At 48.7% G+C, this 21,310-nt stretch overlaps 8 protein-coding genes across 8 annotated transcripts; 5 read left to right on the forward strand and 3 right to left on the reverse strand.

Moving 5' to 3' along the window:
* Positions 1 to 179: 179 nt before the first annotated feature.
* N7455_009785 (uncharacterized protein) lies at positions 180 to 1,939 on the forward strand (the record flags this gene model as incomplete). The annotated part of the gene is given in 4 exon segments (XM_065606297.1): positions 180 to 884; positions 942 to 1,316; positions 1,383 to 1,652; positions 1,670 to 1,939. The coding sequence occupies 4 exon segments, from the start codon at positions 180 to 182 to the stop codon at positions 1,937 to 1,939; spliced, it is 1,620 nt and encodes a 539-aa protein (XP_065460260.1).
* Positions 1,940 to 3,658: 1,719 nt separating this feature from the next.
* Positions 3,659 to 5,108, forward strand: N7455_009786 (GPI anchored serine-threonine rich family protein; the record flags this gene model as incomplete). The annotated part of the gene is made up of 5 exons (XM_065606298.1): positions 3,659 to 3,707; positions 3,760 to 3,838; positions 3,904 to 4,044; positions 4,100 to 4,350; positions 4,906 to 5,108. The coding sequence occupies 5 exons, from the start codon at positions 3,659 to 3,661 to the stop codon at positions 5,106 to 5,108; spliced, it is 723 nt and encodes a 240-aa protein (XP_065460261.1).
* A 470-nt stretch (positions 5,109 to 5,578) lies between these two features.
* Positions 5,579 to 8,243, reverse strand: N7455_009787 (WD40 repeat domain-containing protein). The gene is made up of 6 exons (XM_040956350.2): positions 7,897 to 8,243; positions 7,597 to 7,739; positions 6,572 to 7,508; positions 6,037 to 6,517; positions 5,906 to 5,981; positions 5,579 to 5,848 (listed from the first exon to the last, which is right to left on the reverse strand). The coding sequence occupies exons 1-6, from the start codon at positions 7,899 to 7,901 to the stop codon at positions 5,799 to 5,801; spliced, it is 1,692 nt and encodes a 563-aa protein (XP_040813114.2). The 5' UTR covers positions 7,902 to 8,243; the 3' UTR covers positions 5,579 to 5,798.
* A 237-nt stretch (positions 8,244 to 8,480) lies between these two features.
* gem1 (ERMES complex Ca(2+)-binding regulatory GTPase GEM1) lies at positions 8,481 to 10,512 on the reverse strand (the record flags this gene model as incomplete). Its single annotated transcript, XM_040956425.2, has 2 exons — positions 10,425 to 10,512; positions 8,481 to 10,369 (listed from the first exon to the last, which is right to left on the reverse strand). The coding sequence occupies exons 1-2, from the start codon at positions 10,432 to 10,434 to the stop codon at positions 8,481 to 8,483; spliced, it is 1,899 nt and encodes a 632-aa protein (XP_040813193.2). The 5' UTR covers positions 10,435 to 10,512.
* A 502-nt stretch (positions 10,513 to 11,014) lies between these two features.
* N7455_009789 (SYLF and SH3 domain-containing protein) lies at positions 11,015 to 12,690 on the forward strand. Its single transcript, XM_040956383.2, has 4 exons — positions 11,015 to 11,152; positions 11,235 to 11,338; positions 11,400 to 12,457; positions 12,511 to 12,690. The coding sequence occupies exons 1-4, from the start codon at positions 11,110 to 11,112 to the stop codon at positions 12,530 to 12,532; spliced, it is 1,227 nt and encodes a 408-aa protein (XP_040813068.1). The 5' UTR covers positions 11,015 to 11,109; the 3' UTR covers positions 12,533 to 12,690.
* Positions 12,691 to 14,001: 1,311 nt separating this feature from the next.
* N7455_009790 (putative telomere silencing protein Zds1) lies at positions 14,002 to 16,867 on the forward strand (the record flags this gene model as incomplete). Its single annotated transcript, XM_040956397.2, has 3 exons — positions 14,002 to 14,007; positions 14,203 to 16,590; positions 16,649 to 16,867. 3 exons carry the CDS (start codon positions 14,002 to 14,004, stop codon positions 16,865 to 16,867), a joined length of 2,613 nt encoding a protein of 870 aa, XP_040813070.2.
* Positions 16,868 to 17,967: 1,100 nt separating this feature from the next.
* On the reverse strand, positions 17,968 to 18,422 carry N7455_009791 (YciI family protein; the record flags this gene model as incomplete). The annotated part of the gene is made up of 3 exons (XM_040956373.1): positions 17,968 to 18,000; positions 18,049 to 18,268; positions 18,340 to 18,422. The coding sequence occupies 3 exons, from the start codon at positions 18,420 to 18,422 to the stop codon at positions 17,968 to 17,970; spliced, it is 336 nt and encodes a 111-aa protein (XP_040813073.1).
* A 919-nt stretch (positions 18,423 to 19,341) lies between these two features.
* On the forward strand, positions 19,342 to 21,099 carry N7455_009792 (uncharacterized protein; the record flags this gene model as incomplete). Its single annotated transcript, XM_065606299.1, has 2 exons — positions 19,342 to 19,383; positions 19,435 to 21,099. The coding sequence occupies 2 exons, from the start codon at positions 19,342 to 19,344 to the stop codon at positions 21,097 to 21,099; spliced, it is 1,707 nt and encodes a 568-aa protein (XP_065460262.1).
* Positions 21,100 to 21,310: the final 211 nt, after the last annotated feature.

Below are 21,310 nucleotides of genomic sequence, written 5' to 3' on the forward strand. Positions count from 1 at the left end.
TTTGTCCACTGACTACAATAACACTGATTCCACTGATTCAATGCAAAAAGAAATTTCTGTCCCCCTCTAATCTCCCTCAACCCTCACCTTCTCTTATTCCCCCATACCTCTCTCCCACGCACTCCCTCAGTCCTTAACGAGCCCAAGCAAGAACTTTTCTTGCATGATCACTTGACATCATGGCATCCCACCATCTTCGTAGAAACACATCGGAGACAGGGGAGCATATGAATCTTGTCAAACGTGACACTAATGCTTCTAATGATGCTTCCAAGGCATCGAGCAGGGAAAACCCCCGTTTGGATGAGGAGCTCATTACAGCACCTCTATTCTCACTCTCTGCTTGTGAGACTCTGGACACCCACCGTTTGAATATTGAGGAACCTCTCAACGGAGAGCAAACCTTCCCTCAATATGGACTGCTTGGTATGCGTAATCGAGCTTCGCGCAATGCACTGACACTAGAGGATCTTGTGTATGCCAATGTGTCGGCGCCATGGTCTGCCTTCATCTGCGGCAGTCAGGGAAGTGGCAAGAGTCACACCTTGTCCTGCCTGTTGGAGAATGCACTGATCGCATCCTCCCCTGCTGGGAAGTTGTCGTCGCCTCTGGCTGGACTTGTCATTCACTACGATAAGTTCACGGCCTTTTCCAGCACGCAGCTGTGCGAGGCGGCCTATCTTCATTCTTCAGGCATTCCGGTCCGAGTCTTAGTGTCGCCAACCAACTTCCTTGCCATGAAGAATGCATACGAAAGACTGGCAGGCGGTTCCAAAAGGCTGAAGGTTCAGCCACTGTACCTGCCGCAGAAGGACCTCAATATTAGCATGATGAAGACCCTGATGGGCATCGGCAGCAGGGCTGAGCAGCCTCTCTATATCGAGGTATGTCAATGCACCTGTAATCCATGCTGACAACATACTAATAAACTACTCCTATAGGTCGTTATGAAGATTCTTCGCGATATGGCTATAGCCAACCAAGGCAAATCCGGCTTCAACTACAGCGCCTTCAAATTTCTTCTCCAGCGCGAACAATTCGTCAAAGGCCAGCTTATGCCACTTAATATGCGCTTGGAGGTTCTTGAGTCGTTTTTCGAGCCTGGATCTGTGCCTGGTGCAACTTCCGATACGCCAGAGCAACATGTTGCTGATGATATCTGGGAGTTTGCTCCCGGCACTTTGACCATCATTGATTTGAGCTGCCCATTCGTTGGCCAAGAAGATGCTTGCGCTCTTTTCAATATCTCTGTTTCTCTGTTTTTGAAGAACCGCCACGATACGGGTCGCATCATTGCTCTGGACGAGGCCCATAAGGTTCACGGACCTCCAATTTCTTGACTTATTCATGTTCACCCGTACTGACACTTGGTTTGATGATAGTTTATGACTTCCACTTCGGCCGAAGCCGCCGATCTGACAGAGACACTGCTATCTGTCGTCCGCCAGCAGCGACACCTGGCCGCCCGAGTGTTGATCGCAACACAGGAACCAACTCTTGCACCGGCACTGCTTGAGCTTTGTAACGTGACGATTATCCATCGCTTTTCTTCGCCAGCTTGGTTCAAAGCAATCAAGTCACACATCGCGGGAGCTGGGATTGAGGAGAATCCAGACACCACAGACTCGTCGGCAATCTTTCACAAATTGTTCGTCTGCCAACTGGAGAGGCTTTGGTATTTTGTCCAACGGCCCTGTTGGATATCGCAAAGCACAACGACCAGGAGAATGAGGAGTTCTCGAGTGTTCCCTCTTCCAGTTGGTCGGATACTCCAGATGACCCGTCCTCCGCAGACAGCGCTCCGATTGCGACAACCGAATCGGACTCCCGAAATGAGCCTACTTTGAATCGCGTGATTCAACTCGGAACGTCCTACGCCCACATTCGAGTGCGGAATAGGATCACCGTTGATGGAGGTCGCAGCATGCTTCAGCGTTAAGTTGCCCCCGAGGTTGAAGTGGAAATGCAATGTGCATTTACCATACATGAAAATTCCCCGCTATGGGTTGAACGATCTAAAAAGTGGATTTCTGCGTGTCACCTAAAAGTGACAGGTGATCAATACGGTGCTGGAAATTATGACTTAATCTCTAGTGTATGCAGGCTTATTTCTACATCTGGTCATCGTGTAAAATAGAAATCCTGATGATTCACATTCCATTCGTAGACGAATAACCTGCCATGGCTATACCCAATCTTCTATTTAGATTTCCTTACACATTCCACGTCATATTTGATGTTTCGTAGAATGCTGACGACGAATGTCAATTCCAAAACATCCAAACAGAGTCTATTAAGATTAATGGGTTAAACAAGATGCACTGCGAAGCCAAACGCAGCTTGGCCTGACCGTGGAAGTGTCGGAGAGCACAAACAGATGCTCGAGACCGAACGGGGACCTTTTATTACGACAGTCAAGACAAGAATCTTTCCCGACAAGTAACCTGGATACTATTTGGACTATTTTAATCTCTCCCAAGAACCGTCCAATGAGTGCTGTTCCGACCTTGTGTTCATGCTTCGTGCAACTCCTCATGTACTCCAAAAACCCCTCGTAGGCAACCATTTTGAAATCTCAGAGCCTCTCTGAAGGCGGGATTGCCTTTGGGTTAGTAAATTTAAAATGAATGAAAAGGTAATTGTTGACCATTCCCATCTCATTTTCGTGTGTGGACCAGGAGCTGGGTTGGAAACGTGAAACACCTCTTCCCTTGGCTTTGTCCTACTTGCGCTCATAACGACCAAGAGTACACAGAACCCAATACTTCCGGTGTGCTTAGGCCTTTCGGGGTGATTGTCCCACATTTAGTAAGTTATCGAGTGTAATAGGAGTCAATGATCATGAATTAGCGAATTCGAATAAGCTTTTGGTATGTGTTCAGGTATAGTTATGCGGATATATATAGTTCGACGTAAGCTTTATTAGCGTAAGATATTTGATATACAGACAAGGTCCAGGTCGTCTCCATAGCTACAGGATTACCCAATTCATTCCCAGCAATCAAGATACTCCAAAAGAGCTAATTATCTCATGAATCCCTGGCACTCGACATCGAATCCAAACGGGCCGCAGCAGCCATCCTAGGGGTCCCGTGCCCTAGCCAATGAGTATGACTGCGCTGAGTATATGAACAGACAATGTATTATAAAATCTTTCCATTGCGATACGGACAGGAACTATGACGCGCGGCCAGTCAAAATCAGAGACGTTGTACATCATGGATTGAATCGACGAAAGATTCCCATCTGGGCTGAAAATGAAGTTGCAAGCTACAGATTCAACAGTCCCTCCTCTAGATCACCTTGACTGCAACACAGTAGTAAAATTACATCACGGGAACAAGAGAAAATGCTCCTCGCTAAACTATTCCGTACTCCGACACGGACCTGGGAGCACGAGGGGTGATGGATCAAGGCACCACGGCAAATCAGCCCAAAAATAAAGATTGCCATTGGAATTTGAGAAGACCCTGTGAGAGATACAGCCTTTTGTGACTATCATAGAGACTATAAAGTATCATATTCCCATCTTATGTCGCCCCTGGCTTTGATTCCCTCCAACCTCAGGAATATTATATTGTGGTCTGACCTTCCAAGATCCATAACTATTTCCTCGAATTACCTCACTTAATATTGGTTATCACTGAAACCAATCAATATGCGGGTTAACATTATCTCTTTGGTGGCTCTGGCTACTACAGTTGCAGGTATGGGAAATCTGTCTATGGGGAATATAAGTCAATCTAACTGTTAAATCAGGTCTCACTGTCACCTCCCCACGGATTGGTGAAAAGATTGACCCGGATCTGCCCCTTACTATCAAGTGGCAAGCTGTCACGTAAGCTGCTAGTTGTCCGACACGCTCAGCAACTCATCTGCTAACCAAACATGCAATATCAATAGAACGGACCCGGAGACCTTCAGCATCGAACTGGTCAATCAAAATGTCTACCCTCCGACAACAACCATTGTGGCAGACGATATCGACTCTTCCAAGAGCTCCTATACCGTCAAGGCAAAGACATTCACGGATGTAGACAATGGGTAGGTCCAATTTGATTACATTGTCTTCGAGTTACTAACCTAATAATCAATATAGAAAGGGATATCAGATCAACTTCCTCTCTCCGGACAGTGGCATTCTGGCCCAATCTCAGCAATTCCGAGTCACTGAACCGGGTGAAATTGCTAGTAGTGCTAGTGCTAGTAGCTCTGGTAAGGAAACCAGTACTGCACTTGATACTTCGTCCTTGATTTCTTCCACCGCGTCGACAAGTGATATCACTTCGGCTCTATCTTCCTCGACTGCTTCCTCTTACCTGTCTTCGACTGCTACTCACTCCTCCATCAGTGCGTCTACCCCTACCTCGTATTATTCTACTGCTTCTTCATCTTCTATTTCTACCCCTACAACGTCTTCTTTTATAAGCTCTTCTGCAAGTGCGTCTACCTATTCCATTTTATCTTCTTCTACGTCCACTCCTGAGACATCCTCCTATCTCCCTTCAACGTCCTCATCTTTGATATTCACAGCTTCTCACACTTCTACCTTGACGCTTACCACTCCCTCTTCTTCCTCAGTCTCTTCTATATCCACACTTGAAACTTCCTCCTCAATCTCTTCTACATCTACACCTTCAACTTCTTCTTTCATTACAACTTCATCCTCGATTATATCCTCCTCCTCTGCTACCCCGACTACTTCTACTTCCATTACCAAGTCTTCCACACATCTCCCCACCTCGACTTTCCTCACATCAAGCACTCTTTCTTCTACCACATCCCATTCTACCCACGTCTCCACTTCTACCCCTGGTTAGTAATAGACGGAAAGCACTACTTCCGAGATAGCATTTTGCTCTTCACCCACGACATGAAATAGATAGTCACTAACTCTATCTATAGTCTCGACCTCAGCTTCAACCGTTTCCTCGACTAGTCTGTCCACCGCAACCCATTCGAGTACTACTTCCACCACCACTCGCAAGACCACTTCGACCACAACCTCCACTGCTACTGAGTCGGCTAGTACCACCTCTAACGCTGCTGCCGTCCTCATGCCCCCTGCTGGTAGTCTGTTTCTGGGTCTGTTTGCTTTGGTCCTTTAAATTACCGGTATCGGTCATTCGTGATCCGGCTCTAGGCAATTGGCCGGCTGGACATCTGGGAACTTAGATATATGAGTTGGAGATAGTGTTGGTTATCTGTGGTAGTTCTTTTGGACAAAGTCTACTATCTGTTGAAGGAATTGTGGAAGTGGGGTTACTTTACTAGTGATGATTTGTTTGCTTGATGTTGATGTTGATGATTTGGTCTATGGACCTATGATATGCCCCCTTACGTTAATGAGAAATGCGATAATGCTATGCCTGTTTTATACTTTTGGAACTACGCCGTTAAACGAGTCTTTGGGTTGGCCGTTACCCCACTCATATTCAAATCATGTTTCCTAATAGAGGAGGGAAAGATAGAGAAGGTATGACTTTCAAGTTCACTTCGTCAGTAGGCAAAGCTGAAATCCTCGAGCGCGGTCTTTTTAGTCGGGGTTGCCGTCTACAACATAAATAATAGTCCTTACGCATAATGATATGTATAGATAGGTAAAGGTAATATAGACATGAAAAGATATCGTAGGCGTTCGAAGAAAAAGAGCCACGCTAAAAAAAAGACCAACCCCCGATTGGTAACCTCCAGGGCTTCCAAGATTGTTGGATCGACTTCGATTACTTGATAAATTTAATGCAGAGTATCGAGTCATCCTGTAGTAAAAAAGTGGATTATGAACCGCGAATGCAGCATCATGATTTCACGACGCTGTCGCTGGGTCGATCCCAAGTGCGAATATGGCCTGTGAGAATGTTAGTATTACTTGACTCCGAATAACAAACAACTTCTTTAAACATACCTTCAAGAGAGGAAGTCATAATGCAATCTTTCTGGAAGCCAAGCCAGCATGTAGGATCTTCACCGACGATTTTGGACTATGGTTCAGTTAGTCTTTTGGAGCTTGCAATTTAGGCGCTAATCAATGCTTACCATGATCGGGGGCAGAAGAGCGGTTCGAGACCGTGGCTCGACTGGGTGGCTCATCTGATCGATATCTTCGTTGAACTTCTCAGTTTGGTTAGAGTTCGAGCGCACACGGTTGTCGCCGCTGTCTGCACGGTGGCGATTGACAGTTTGTGAGTTTGGCACTACTATGCTGGATCGATTCCGGGTTGAGGCTTGGTGTGCCCGGGGGCGATGGAGCATCCCAACGCTGAAATCCCACAAGAGAAGGCGGCAGTCGTCGCCGACACTGCCGAACCGGTATGTCTTCTGGTCACAACGCCAAGGGTCGAAAGCTACCGACGAAACCCAAGAATTATGTCCTTGGCACCTGGCAACAACTTTGCGCTCGGGGAAAGACCAAATCGTCAGTAAATCATCCTGGCCTCCGGTTACGATATATTTGCCATCCGGTGACCAGCAGACACAGATCAGGCCGCCATAGTAGCTGCGGAATATATCCAGTACCCTATAAGGCGTTAGTTGAGGATCGTTCTGTTCTCTTAGCATAAGGTAAACACACTCCTCTTTCAAGTAATCCATAAGCCGCAGCGACCCATCTTCGAGAACCACAGCCAGATGCCTTTGATCGGGCGAAAAGGAAAAGCTTGAGACTTTCTGGTTTGCCATTTTCCAAAATGAGACCGGATTGGTCTTCTGGTTCTTGGAGTTCACGGACTTGAGGATGTCCAATGGTAACCGTCCAACCTCTTGCTCGGAATGGCCGTTCACCTCGGGGGTGAAAAGAGCATCCTCCTTCTCCTTGTCGTACACGACCAGCACACCGTTGGCGTGGGACGCCATGAACAGGTTCTCAGACCCAGGAAGCCATTTTATATGGGTGACGGGGGAGCTATTAATCACTCCATTCTTGTTGATGCGAGCATACTTCTGCGACATGGGCTCATACCAGATGATGTCACCCGCAGAAGATCCCATCACAATGTCTAAATGTGACGATGTCTTGGTGAGTTCGTTGACGTCGTGACAGAGCATGTGGGCTTTGGTGAACAGAACTTTGGTAAGATGCTCCTCTTTCGTAGGCGAACTGAGGTCAAGCCATTGGAATGCTCGGTTGATATTCGCAAAGGCAAACACACCGTTCGCGTCCCGGTCGCCCAATCGCTTGGCAGATGTCTCGTGGGTGATGACTCGCGAAACGAACGAAGAACTGCTCTTGATAATGTTATTCTTGGGCTTCCTTCGCTTCGATGCATCCTTCGCTGCCACCGGTGGTGCCGCAAGCGCGGGGTTTCCATCTCCGAACTGGGGAGCTGCAACACCTGACTTCAAGAAAGTCGGAGGCTTCTTTCGAGGGTCGAGTGTAACAAGAGATAGCTTCACGCCAGTTGTAGGGGGCGTGGGTAGTGTCGCGAGAGGGTTCGGGTTAATGATAGGAGCTTCAGATGGGTGGGGAGGCGGTGTTGCGAGGAGTAGGTCATCCTGGAGGATGTACGTTCCTGCCGGAATATAAAATGTAAGCTATCTCTGAAATTCTGAAGGAGTTGAGATATTGTTGAGCCATCAGCGATCGCTGAGCACACATACCCTCGCCAACTTGCAATGGACATCCATTCTCCGGGTGGGTAATCGTATTATTCGTTTCCACAACAGGGACCGCCATACCATTTGCGGCCCCCGCCGCATATGCGACAGGGATGGTATAGCGCGGAGGGGGAGGGGGAAGGACGCTGGTGGTGGTGTAAGCAAGTGAAGTGATTATCCGGTAATTGAGGGTTATGCAATTCTCTCAAATTATGTTGGTTGGAGTTAAAGCACGAGGTGAGGCTTGCAGGTTAAAAGTAGGGGATTGAAGCAAGTGGGAAAGTAAAGAAAGAGCGTGCTTACAACATGATTAGACGTCACTCGCACAGGCTCAATTTGGATTTGGGCTGAAATATGGTGTGACCACCAGCGCAACCTTGGATCAGATAAGGTAAACGCGCGAACTTTGCCAAGTCTGCAATGCACTCTATTCAACGTTTCCTCCTCCAGTCTTATATATCGATATGTGCAAGCTCTAATGTGTTCGGAATGAGCGATGGACAAGTTGCAGAGATGTGGTCGCGGGGGACGACGGCGAGTCAACGTGCGTAATAAGACCGAGAATCGCAGATGTATATATGTACTCGATAAGATGTGTATAATGATATGAGGGTTCGAGGTTCGGAGGTTGGAGATGTCGAAGGTACAAGTCGAGGCGCGAGAGGGGGAGGATCAGCAAGGGAAATGATGTCCGGGGTAACGTTCGAGCGGAGAAGAAACCGCGTGCCTGGCGGGGACCGGCTTAACTCCGGCTAAGCCGGCTATGTGCCTGACTAAATATGTAAGTATCATGATCCATTAAGGGGAAGACAACTAGGTATTAAGATCGTTTTACATTTATTTGCACATTAAACTATGGGGTATGGTATAGAACATGAACGAAGACCCTAATTGCCGCTACCAACTCGTCGCCAGATCATCACCGCCGCGGCGCCCGCACAAACTACCGCTCCGAGGGCAATTCCCCACGACATCCATTTGCCTTCCACGTCCTCTTCACTACGCGGGAAAGCTGTGCTGGGCTCCATGGCAGCCTCGGCAATATGGACAAATACCTCCTGGATAGAACTCCACGTAACACTCACATGGAGCGGCGGACTGGGCATGTTCAGCATAGCTGTGTATTCATGAGGCTGGTGCTCGGCTCGCTGTGTCGTCCGATCCAGGTCGGCCTTGAGGGCAACGAATACACTGGGGAGCTCCTCCAAATGAGGATATTTTGCCAACAATGCGGGAATGTAGGAAAATGAGTCTGGGTCCGAGGAATCATACGTGTACGCAATCACGTCGCACTGATCCAGCAGTTTTGACTGGTTCTCCAGCAAAGCAGGTTCCAGCTCACCTAGTTCATCCAAAATAAGGTAGCACTGTTTGCCGCCCGGAAGCTCCACCGTGTTCACTGCAGTACGTGGTTGGATGGTAGGATGGTAGGTCGTGCTGAATCCGCGGGAAAGGAGTGCATCGAGCAGGGCCGATTTGCCGGATCCAGGGGCCCCCAGAACATGGCATTGGACAACATTTCGTCCCACGCGGCCCGGCCGGCGCCGTTTTCTTCGTGGCCGTGTCACTTTCAATGCCGCAGTAATGGATTGGTCGCTTTGGTCGGAGGGCTCAAAGCCCAGATATGCCAAGTATTCCAGCGTAGTTTTGGGAGACAGGAAGGTGGTCATGCTCCACTGAGCAAGCCAGCCTTGCAGTGTTACATGGCCTGCCTCATTGCGGACTGTGGAGGATGGGAACGAGCCGTCCGCCCATGATGCGGGCAAGCCCGGGGTAGGGGCAAACAAGGATGCAAGTTCAGCCTCATTCAAGCCCCCGTCATTATCCTTGTCGGATAGAAGAAAGAGGTTGACAAAGAATCGATAGCCTTCGGGTGACAGTTCGGCAGAAGCGAACGGCGGTACTTCAAACTTTGGGTGTAAGAATTTCTCCTGCAGTGAGAGATTATCCGTGTACTGGAATGCTCGCAGGATGATCCAGACTGTTTCATGTCGCCCTTTCTCCGAGTATAATTTGTTCAGATGAATAAACCCTTGGCAGTCAATGCCCGAGTCCGTAATCGAGTCCGGATGAGCTTTTTGAATCGTTTCCTTGATGTGATTGAGATCCGCGTCGTTCAATGGTTTGGAAAAGCACCGGATTTGGAAATCCTTGAGCTCTTTGTCAGATAGATATCCATCGCGATCTTTGTCGCAGAGATAGAATATCCTTTGTAGAGCTGCTACCGCAGCGGGCTTCAAAGCTGCCTCCTTGGAATCGAACAGCGGCGCGATCGGGTGCGTGACAGCCTTTTGGCAAACGAAGAAAGCTTCGTTGACATTACGATGCTCCCGAGCACTGGTACGTATACATGAGTCAATTTCCTTGAACTCTGCCATCAAAGGAAGCATCTCCTCCTCCACCACTCGCGTCTCACTATGACCCGTCGCCAGGTCGGACTTGTTGGCACACAGGACGACCGGGACATTGACACCCAACGAGCGGAAGTATGGCAGCCAGAACAGAGCTACCCGTTCATAGCTGTAGTGATCGGAATACACGAGGAGAATCACGTTACATTTCCGTATCTCTCGCGCGAGATTGTTCCGTTCTTGGGGAAGAGCCGAGGTGTCGACGACGGTCGTGGTTGTAACATTTTCGGGGGTCCCGAGGGTGGGAGGGATGGTAATTTGGGGAAGGACTGGTTGGATTTTGTTCGTAACAAACACACCTTTGACGAGCGAGGTGATGAGACTGGACTTGCCAGTGCCCTCGTCGCCGCAAACGCAAATGCGAACTGGACGAATTGACCTATCAGCAATGTTGCTGGAAGTGAAGTATATATAACATACCCGATGCCATTTTCGCGTCTAGCGAGTCACGTAATGGTCATAGCCCAACCATAACCTTGCAAGAAGTGTATGGAGGTGGATAAGTTCCAAGGCTCCGAGGTTGATTCCGGATGAGACAATCGCGATACGATAACACCTGGTCTTGGCGCCTAGCGCATCTACATGTTCTACACGTTCCACATGCTATACAATGACTATACAATTTCTCTACACATCGGGGAATTGCTGCTTTGGCTATAATCTCTTTGTTCTCGATCTCCTTTTTATTAAATACTTAATAGGAAAAATAAAAAAAAACTTCCCAATTTGCCAAGCAACGGTCGTCTTGCTCGTCCACTTTTAAACCCCGAGCCAAGAGACCCCATAAAATTGTCGAAATACATGGAATATCAAGGGCTAATGATCACTGAGGGTGTTTGATTTCCAATTGACTATCTATTGCCTTGAAAATATCTCCAACATTGTACTGTACCTACCTAAGTAGTATTTACCCAATCTCATTCTGCGTCTTGAGCCTCCAACGAACTGGCGTCCCGCTTTAGCCGTCATCAGCTGGGCTCCGGGCCCACACTCACTGACTAACCGTAACCCTCGAGACATCAACAGCTCCTCATTTCCCTTCCCCCCCCCAATTTCTCACACCCTCGACTTTGCGTTCGTTCTACCTCGATAGTCACCAGCCAATATGGGTTTCGGGATCAACAATCCGCTACCGGCGTCTATGAGCAGTAGGTTATATCGATACCCAAAGCCCACTTCCCCGCAGTCGTGTGCGGCACATCCGGCTGACAGTGGATTCTCTCTTAACAGGCGAATGCAAAAAGGCTGCAAAGATCTTGACATCCTTCGTTGACCCTAAGCAGTCATTCGGTCCCGACAAGGTCATTCCCCCAGAGATTTTGGCCAATGCGAAGGTAAGACACTTACATATGCCCCGGTTGGGAACATCCATGACTAACAGACGTTTTCCCTCAGGGTCTTGCGGTTCTCACGGTTCTGAAGGCCGGCTTCCTAGGCTCCGGTCGATTTGGCTCCGGTATCGTTGTCGCTCGTCTTGCCGATGGGTCCTGGTCGGCTCCATCAGCTATTGCGACTGCAGGTGCCGGAATTGGAGGACAGATTGGGTTTGAGTTGACCGACTTTGTCTTCATTCTCAACGATGCCGCTGCTGTTCGCACATTCTCACAAGTGGGAACACTGACGCTGGGTGGTAACGTATCACTCGCTGCTGGACCGATTGGCCGAAATGCCGAGGCGGCTGGCGCAGCTAGTACCAAGGGCGTTGCGGCCGTCTTCTCCTACTCAAAAACCAAGGGTCTTTTCGCCGGTGTCAGTCTCGAAGGTAGTATGCTGGTGGAACGCAAGGATGCGAACGAGAAATTGTACCGCAGTCGTGTCTCCGCGAATCAACTTCTCACAGGCACCGTTCGCCCCCCACCAGCTGCCGATGCCCTGATGCGCGTGTTGACCTCCCGTGCATTCCAAGGAAATGCGCGGGCCTATGGTGACTCCATGTACAATGACATTCCTGTCTATGACGACAGCCATGACGATGTGGTCTGGGAGGGACGCAAGGGCGATGCCTACGGTCAAGGTAGCCCGCGTGGTCGATCCAACACCGAAAATAACTACGACTACCGCGATAAGCCGCGCCGTGCGAACACCTGGGCTGATGATGTTTATGATCGGCCTGCCTCGGGGCTTGGTCGTTCCACGACAACTCGGTCCCCTGCCGGCGATTCATATGATGGCTATGGGCGTAACCGAAGCAACACTGCGCCATTCGAAGAGGAATATGTCTATTCGGATCGCAGACCTACCCGTCCAACTGCCCCTAAGCCAGTCTTCCAACAAAAGACTGGCGCAGCCCAATTGCGATCAGACCAAGCCGTTGCCCTTTTCACATTCGATGCGGATCAGGAAGGTGATCTTGGATTCAAGAAGGGTGAAATTATCACCATACTGAAGCGGACGGAGAAGGCGGAAGACTGGTGGACTGGTCGCATTGGTGATCGCGTGGGCATCTTCCCCAGGTAAGAACTTATTTCCTTCCACTTGCTAGAATTGGCGGCTAATTCATTCGCAGCAACTATGTCGAGGCATCTTAGGTTCATGCGCGTCCAATTCTGGTCCATGTAGCACACACACCGTGATGAACTCTTGATGCACATTTCTCCGGGACTTGATGAACATACGTCCCCCCAACTCTTTGCCCTACATATATCCTGGCGTGTACGGATTCGTCAACCTTTTTTTTCCATTCTTTCATTCACGTTAAATTCGGTGCCATTTACATTCTTCAGCGTGGAGTTTTTCGTTCTCATGCTTCTTTTTTTCTTCGTTCGGGACGGAGCTCGGGGATACTATCATCTTGGGTCTTTTTGGTTTTATGCAGAGCATTCCCCATCTGATTGTGATTTCCCAGGGTTTCTCCAGAGTTTCTCCAGTCTATTCCTTCCATGCCTCATAAGTCTCTTCTCGGTCTCTTAAGTTGAATACACCTGTCAGGTTCATCTACATCTTGAGTTGATCTGGTTCCAACATTGAACATAATAATCCCATGTACTCTAGTCTCTCACTGGTTGAAATCCTTTACATTCTGGGCTGGACCTTCTCGTGTCATTGACTTGTGCGAACACTTGCATGGCATATCCAGCTATTGTCTTCGGTTCCCGGGGAAGATTGGATACATATGTACAGTCACACGGCGTATGGAATCTCAGGTCCGACCCCATCTACTCCATCCATATAGTGTTATTATGGACTAAAAGGCTGCCAAGCGGCTTTGGAAATGGGAAATGTGTATTTAATATGTGTTTTCAACCTTTCCCATTCCCATTTTAATCTAAACCTTTTAGTCTTTGTCAAAGATGAATGTAATGAGGTGATCTTTTCAGCCCTCGAGGTACATGGAATGCGGTGTCACGAATCGAAGAAATATATTTGCAAGTTCAGCTCTAAAAGGTAGGTAGTACTTGGTTCTTTGAAGTCCGATGTTCGAATCCGAACCAAAAGAATGTATCACTATGTTGTAAACCAAAAAGTACGAAGTGGAGAGAAAGGAAAAGGAAAGAAAAAGAGAGAACGTGTGTGTCGATCAACCGATCGTCCATCCCCCGTTTTTTAAAAGTAAGTGGAGCCAACAAGGTGGTCAATGAATCCAAGATCTAAAAGGCCCAAAAGACCTAGAAGATCCTAAAAATAAAAAAAAGGGCTAGATACGCATTGTATTATATAGTAAGTAATATAATAAGAAATCTCATTTGGAATGAGTTCAAGATAAGTCAGGTGCTGCGGAGGTTTATGTACACTCCCTCATCTGCTCTCCGCCCGCTAAACTCCATTCTTCTCTTCTCTTCCTTTCTTTTCCCACTTCACCCATATGACGCTCATTTGGACTCGGTAGTAACCGAATGTCTAGCACCCTGCTACCGGCTCTTTGTCTCCATTCCTCTTTCCCCGCTTCGATGACCCGTTCCTCCTCGCTATCCAACGTGGTTGACACTGCCCCCTCCTCTTAAGCTTCCATTCGGGCTCCGTCTTTGACGTCTTTTGGTTCCTGTACAACTGGCTTCCCATGCAGGTGTGTCGATTTCCCCGGTTCATGTTCTTTGGTTCATGTGGGCGTGCTTTTTTTTTTTGGTCGAGACCCCCCTCAACCTCGAACCCCTCAGGCACCACCACATGGAATTGGACCCCTTCCCATGGAATTTGAGAACGGGATCTCCACTTCAAATTGTCGCATTGTTGATTCTAATCATATTTCGTACGCGTTCAGGCTTCCACGAGTGCCCACGAGGCAGGCGGGCATGCGACGCGGAGAGGTCACGCCGCCCATCTATCGATTAGTGATCCAAGCCACCATGTGACGGAAGCTATCGGACACATGTACGACGACGATTACGATCGTAATGATCCGAGACGCCTGAGTTATATAACAACGCCCCTCGGCGAGTCAATAACAACCATTCCGCACGCCGCCGATGGATCCGAGTCCTCTCTTTCTCCGTCCTCGCCACTGCATCAATCTTCGTCAGATGTGCAAGCAATACATACAAATGGAAACCAACGGCCGCCGCTTGTTGCACATCGGTCCTTTGAGGTGGGAAGTGATCCGGGGAATGCCGATGGTGCTCGATTGCCCTCGGAGGCTGCAACGTCCTCTTTTCCTCTCAACGATATCGACTACGAATCGAACCCTGCAGCCGTTGCTCAGGAACTGACCAATCTCGCTGCGATTCGGCGCATGTCGATGGATGTGGCCGCCGCCGGTGACCCTGACCTCCCAGGCTTCGCACCACCCCCCTCGCCCTCAGCTGACGAAGATGACGCCTCCCGGTTATTCTGGGTTCCTGCGCGACTGCACCCCGAACTGGCTCCGAAAGAATTCAAGTCGTTTCTCGATACCAAGGCCGACCATATCAAGCGCAGATCCGGCGACTATTCGACTTCAGGTTCCGAACGCCAAGGGTCGGGAGGTGGGCTCAATCGCAAACGCTCCATGTTGTCGAGACAAATCGACAATTCGTCGGGTTATACAGATGGTGCGGATCGGTTGGAACGTCAACGCTCTCAATCAAGTAGGCGAGATGCCATGTTGAGCCCCAACTTGCAACAGTTGGAAACCTTGGTGGATGATTCGAACCCGCTGGACAAAGAATCACTCATGCGCGGCATGCAGAAGATCGACCTGGCAGGAAACGAGGACATGCCGATCCTACCACCCGCACCTCCGGGAAACAGCCTACGCCGGTCAACCCGGACACAATATAAGAAAGCTGGGAGTTTGAAAAAGGGCGAAAAGTTGCCCTACTCTAAACGAGTTGGACGGGGGGCATCTGAATCTGCAGGGAGTGATACAGGACCTGCGGTTGTTCTACCTCAAGATCCTACAATCCCGGGACTCGCCGGTGTCTCCACTGAACCTTCTCCCAAAACGACGCGAGCGGCTCGAGCCCCCTCTGCCTCATCGCATGGCTCGGCTTATGTCCCAGGTTCACCCGCGAGTTCGACATTCGATTCAATTGTCGATCAGCCTGAGGCCGAGCAGGAAGGCTTGTCCACCTCTGGTGGGCGACCGGATGCTGCTCTGGATCGATCCGATTCGGGAGATACGACCAATGAAAGGAAATGGCATTCTCGTATCAGCTCGAATGGCCGATCGACCGCGAACGTAGCCCCAGGCGAGCAGAAGATCCCTGCAATAATTGAAACACCTCCGGCCACTGAATCGAGCCGCATACCAAGTCCGCCTTCACCAAGTAGGCGGTCACCGGATCGTACCGCGGCATCTAAACCATCACCGAAACCCACGTCTTCGTATGAGCCGGCACCGAAACGTCCCAAGAATCCTCGCCAACCTCCCCACGAACCTGCACCTTCGCTCAATGACTTTGCCAATAACCCTCAGATGATACCTGGGAACAGTACCCGCACCGACAGCCTTTCATTCATTCCTACCATTCCAGAAGAACGCAAACCCGAAGAACGGAAACCTGACAACAAGAAATCAAAAGACAAGAAGGACTCTGATGGTAGCCGCAAGTCTAGTTGGCACTGGTTGCTGGGCAGCGAAGAAAAAGACAAGAAGAAAGACAAGGATAACGACTCGAAAAAGACTAAATCAAAGGTTGTCGACAAAACCCATGACAACACACGCCTAGACGTTTTACAATCATCTATCGAGAGCACTCCGCGGGCACGCGAAAGCCTCGTTTTGGACCGCCTTGATCCAAAGCTCGAGGAAGAACGACGCAAAGACGGCGTAAGGAGGGCATCGGGAGACTCAAAGAAAGAAAAGGATGGCATTTTCTCTTCTATTTTTGGTGGTGGACGGAAAAAGCACAGTAGTGAAGGTCACCACCGAAAGCATTCGTCACGAAACCTGTCTCCTGAACCCCCAATGCGAGTACTTCGCGCCGATGTCGATTATCCGTGGTCCCGCTTCTCGATTTTGGAGGAGCGAGCTATTTACCGGATGGCGCATATCAAGCTTGCAAATCCCCGGCGAGCTCTGTACTCTCAAGTATTGCTGAGCAATTTCATGTACTCATACTTAGCCAAGGTACAACAGATGCACCCGCAGATGTCGGTTGCTTCCTCTGGATCATCCCAGAGATCATCGAAATCACGGGATCAGCCAGATGAGTATCAGCGATACCAACAGGTAAGCGAAGATTCTTCTTATCCTTGGGGCGAGCAAGATTACTAACGGACTCGCACAGTCTCAGGAGCAACAACACTACGGAGAAAGTGCCTATGACGAATCTTCCATGTATGACTATGATGACGATCCGCATGATCGCTACGGTAGCCATTCGAGGAGCGACAAGCAGGGCTATGAAAATGGCCAGGCTTACGGCCCAGGCCACCAGCAGCACGGACACTCGTCCTTTGGCGACGACGTTCAACTCGATGACGACGATGACGATGATATGTGGTGAATCTGGGGCTGGCATCCTCACTCGTTTCATTTCTATTTCTCTTCCCACACTTCTGCTTTCTCGTTTTTAGCAGCGCACGGAAATACCCATGCTTTTTGTCGGTTCAGGACGTTCCTAGAACATGTATCAAGCCGCGTTCTCCCATTTTCATGCATTACCCATATCCTTTCAAATGTTTCTTCATAATTCCCCGTGTACCAATTCTCAAAGGGGCCTCGTATTATTACGCACTCATTGGCATCTAGCACCAGGGAAGGTGAATTGCAGCTTTGACAGGGGGTTTCTTGTTTGTTTGACTCCTGCGTCTCTGTTTTTTTTTTTGGGCTCGGTATCATCTGGCACCATAGAGTGCGATATACTCGGCCCAACGCGCGGGCCGGGTGTTGTGTTTGGGCAAAAGCCCTGATTTATCTCTTCGCATAGCGTCTGGGGTTTTCCTTTTCCTCTTCTCTCTCTACTTGGTACACCGCGCTCCTATACCTTGTCTGTATTTCTGTTTTTTCCAATGCTTAGCATTCCAACATGAATGAATCAACGAATGAATCACGGACTCGTTGATATCTTGGGTCAACTCCTCATCTTTTTGAACTTAGAAGCCTTTTCCAAACATAATCTTAGTCCATTCATGTACCTATGTATGTATACTATCAAGATTACTTTGATATCTGGGTTTATATTCACAACACTACTGATAGGGTCCACTGTGTAATAATGATGGCAGCTAACTAGGTTAGCTGTGGCCATGGGTATACATGGAATACTACATATGTCATTGACTGCATATATATTCATAGCCAGCCGTCAAAATCAGTGGTCACTATATAGGCCCTCTAACAGGCCTCCAAATGGGAGTCATGCATCTATCTCTTGATGCATCACTCATACCCACAACCTCCGGAGGTCCAAATCATCCTAGCGGTGCAGGCAAGAAAATGGCATATATCCATCTAAGCAAACCCTTCGGGACAAATTAGTACAAAAAAGACCAACGTTCTTATAGGATTCAAGTGCCTTACTGTACCATATAATTTAATCTCTTAAACTCAGTGCAAACTCTCATATTTGCCACTTTCTATATATACTTCGACCATCTATATTCGTCATGGAAGCGGCTCTCGAACCGCAGGGACATACTACGTTTGTTAGCATTGAACCTATGAGGACGAAAAGACTCTACTAACTGGTAAAATCTGTGCTTTATTCAAGTCCCATACACCACTGGTGGCGTAAACATCTTTCTCAAGAATGGCGCGGACTTCTTCAGCATCGTTGGCCGAGTACACGATCACGCTACCCTTGAACAGGGCATCCTTGCCCTCCTCAGGGTGTTTCTCAAAAATGGCACCTCCATCAACGAGCTTGCCAGCGGCCACTAATGGCTTGACTCCCTCGTAGTGGATTCTAGTTAATGTTAGCTATGCTCGTCCCGACCTGGCTATCCAGAGAATGCTGTGATAAATTGATAAACTAACCCTTTCACTTGTTTTCTAATAGCCAGGACATTTGGATTGTCGGGAAGGATGCAAAGGAATTCTTTTCTTCGTGCGGTTGCCATAGTTCTTACCCCGGTACTTGAAAAACTTTGCGAAGACCCGGAAAAACAAGCTGAAAATGCATTTGTTTTTGTTTGAAGATAACGGTAGGAGAACATTATGAGAAGTGTTTTGAGGCTTGAGATACAGACAAATGATTAGTGGTAGAAGTTATCTTGGTTGGCATCATTGACCAAAGATATAGTCATATCGGTGGGCTCAAAAGTCGGATGGACGCACCGAATTAAATTGGAGAATTGGGGTCGGAAACAGAACCCGATGTTCGCTGTAAGTCTCCGAGAAGGCTTTCTAAGACCTACAACATATGAATACTATATCGTTATATCATGTTCGTGTATTAGCTGATTGGTTCAATGGCTTTTTTTCTACATATTACTCCCCATTTTTCAGAGGGAATATCAATTTATTCCATCTGGTGAGTACATATGTTGATGTTTCTACATACAAACTACAACTCATATAATCAGAAGCCTTACAGGTATAGTCAAGGATATAGTGTAAGTGTATACTCCGGCGATTTATATAGAACAAGTCCATATACCTATGTAATAGTCTGTAGATCATAAAAAAAAGTAACCTCAGTCGAATCCTAATATTCGATCAGATTTGGCATGTGAGGCTTAGCCATGCCATTTTAAAATCATCCCCTGAACACGTGATTCACATACACGTGCCACTTCCTGCCTTGGTTACCCCACCCACGTGATACCTACACGTGACTGGCACATGGCTCTGTGATTGGTTCCCCCACCGTTACCCGCATTGATCTCTATCAATATCTTATCGTGAGCTATCAAGATCATCGCGAAAAAAAGCCACTTTTCACCTTCATCTCTCGCAAACATCCCTTACACTTGTCCAAACTTGTAGTTCTGAACAGGTATTAACGCAAACACCTCCAATAACACTGCAGCTAAATCCATGACCACAGCCATGGGAGACTGTGGCGATGAGCTCTTCAAGGTATGTTGTGTCCCACTGATTCACACACAGTCTAAGCATAGCTTATTGCAGTACTGCTTGCTTGTCATGTTCATCTCTGATGTCTGTTTCTTTATACAGGAGCTTGAAAGCACCTACTGTCCACCAATTGACCCTGCGTTGTTTGTTGCGATCGTATCCGACTTTGACCTGGCGATCCCCACTCAGGTCGAACAGTTGCGCGAAACCCTGGACGTGTTGAACGCATCTGCTGTTGAGCAAGAAAACTTGCCATTTGACCCCACAGGCACAACCAACCTCCGAAACTTTGATGTCTCAGGCTCTGCAGTCGGCGAATCGTCTGACGGCGCACCCTCAGATCCTACAAGCTGGCCATCGCTTGAATATCCTGAACATAGTAATGACGACTCCAACAGCACCAGTCGCGACGCCGAAAGGCTCAAAGGCTCGAAGCTTGCATACACATTTCTGGGTATGACAACTGCTGATAAGGCGCAGAACTTGATTAGCATGTTCCCAACTATTACTCGCCTGGAAGCTGAGCGCATCCTCGAAGATTGTCACGACAATCTCAGTCGTTCAATGGATGTCTTGCTCAATCTTGCTTTCATTGAAGAGACACAAATCGCGAGAGAAATTCCTCAACACACCCCCAAGGAGGTAGCTCAAGACAGTCAGTCCTCTATCCCCAAGTCAATCGATGGCTTCCAAGCCAAGGAGAACCAGAACTGCGGCAAAAAATCCCGAAAGAATAAGAAGCAGAAACAACGTCGAGTCGACCTGGCCTCCCAGGCCATGAATAATGCCGCCACCAATAAATGGGAGGCAGGAAAGAAGGATATCGAATTTCTTTCCTCGCGGGCCTGCGCTTTACAGAGGGAGAAAATCGCGTCGACTTATCATGAGAATTCAATGTCACTTTGTGCAACAATCAGATTCTTGGCACTGGCTCATGCGCCAAAGGACATCCATGAGATTGAAGACGATCCTGTACTCGTTACGCAAGTGGGGGAGCTCGGCGACAAGTACCCCAGCATCAACCCGATCACTCTCACTGGCCTGATCCGAATTGCAAACAACGAGATCCCAGCCGCAGATGAGCTCGCTGACACCTTGGCCCGCCGGCCGGATCTCACTTCAGTTTCAAATATAATCAGTTTCGTGTCATCCCCGGTGGCCCTCGACGATGAAGAGGAGAATACACCCCCAGCTCAGCAGACAGAGAGTGCCTCTGATTTCATGAATTTCAGCGAGGCCGCTGCTGCTGCCAACTCTCACTTCGCAGCCAGATCGGCTGCCCTTGCCCAAGCTTCCCAGTCCGCCCGCCGCGCCCGCTCCAACCCTCTCTACGGTGGCGCATCCGCTTACTACCGTGACGTCGGCAATGAACAACGTCAGCTTGCAATGCGCCATTTGGCCACAGCGTCTGACCGACTGGTGGCCCGCCAGTCGTCCCAATATGACCTGGATTTGCATGGCGTGACGGTCGCCAATGCCGTCAGAATCGCCCGTGAGAGTGTGCAGGCGTGGTGGGACGGACTGGGAGATCAGAAGTACGTTCGTGGCGGCGGACAGAGCTCCCACGGCGGGTTCAATATTGTGTGCGGTGTTGGTCACCACTCCCAAGACCGCAAGTCACATATTGGACCCGCCGTGTGGAACATGCTGCTGAAGGAGGGGTGGCGTGTGGAGCTCAATCGGGGCTCAATGCTGGTGACCGGCGTGAACCGCCGTTGAATTTTTTCTTTGGCTTGTTGTTTGTTTTTGCCTTTCTATTTTCTTTCTTTTTTTTTCGAATTTCTTTCATGTGTTAGATTTGCTGTTGAGATACCCCTGCACTGCCGGAGTTTGGGGTTGTTTTGAATGAATGAACATTTTTCAAATAAAAAAAAGAATTGGTTTTAGAACTCCGTAGCCCACGGAATATATAGAAATTTGTCCATGCTAT

The sequence above is a fragment of the Penicillium solitum genome, assembly GCF_028829755.1.
Source record: "Penicillium solitum strain IBT 25940 chromosome Unknown utg000008l_segment0_segment0, whole genome shotgun sequence".
Lineage (NCBI taxonomy): Eukaryota > Fungi > Ascomycota > Eurotiomycetes > Eurotiales > Aspergillaceae > Penicillium > Penicillium solitum.

Excerpts from the sequence above, each read along its gene's own strand:
- N7455_009787 (XM_040956350.2), bottom strand. Across the intron at positions 6,518-6,571 it reads ATGGATTACTTGAAAGAGGA|GGTACTGGATATATTCCGCA; the intron begins GTGTGTTTACCT and ends AACGCCTTATAG. Across the intron at positions 5,849-5,905 it reads TATGACTTCCTCTCTTGAAG|GCCATATTCGCACTTGGGAT; the intron begins GTATGTTTAAAG and ends ACATTCTCACAG.
- N7455_009789 (XM_040956383.2), top strand. The coding sequence starts at position 11,110 with ATGGGTTTCGGGATCAACAATCCGCTACCGGCGTCTATGAGCA. Across the intron at positions 11,153-11,234 it reads GCTACCGGCGTCTATGAGCA|GCGAATGCAAAAAGGCTGCA; the intron begins GTAGGTTATATC and ends CTCTCTTAACAG. Across the intron at positions 12,458-12,510 it reads CGCGTGGGCATCTTCCCCAG|CAACTATGTCGAGGCATCTT; the intron begins GTAAGAACTTAT and ends ATTCATTCGCAG.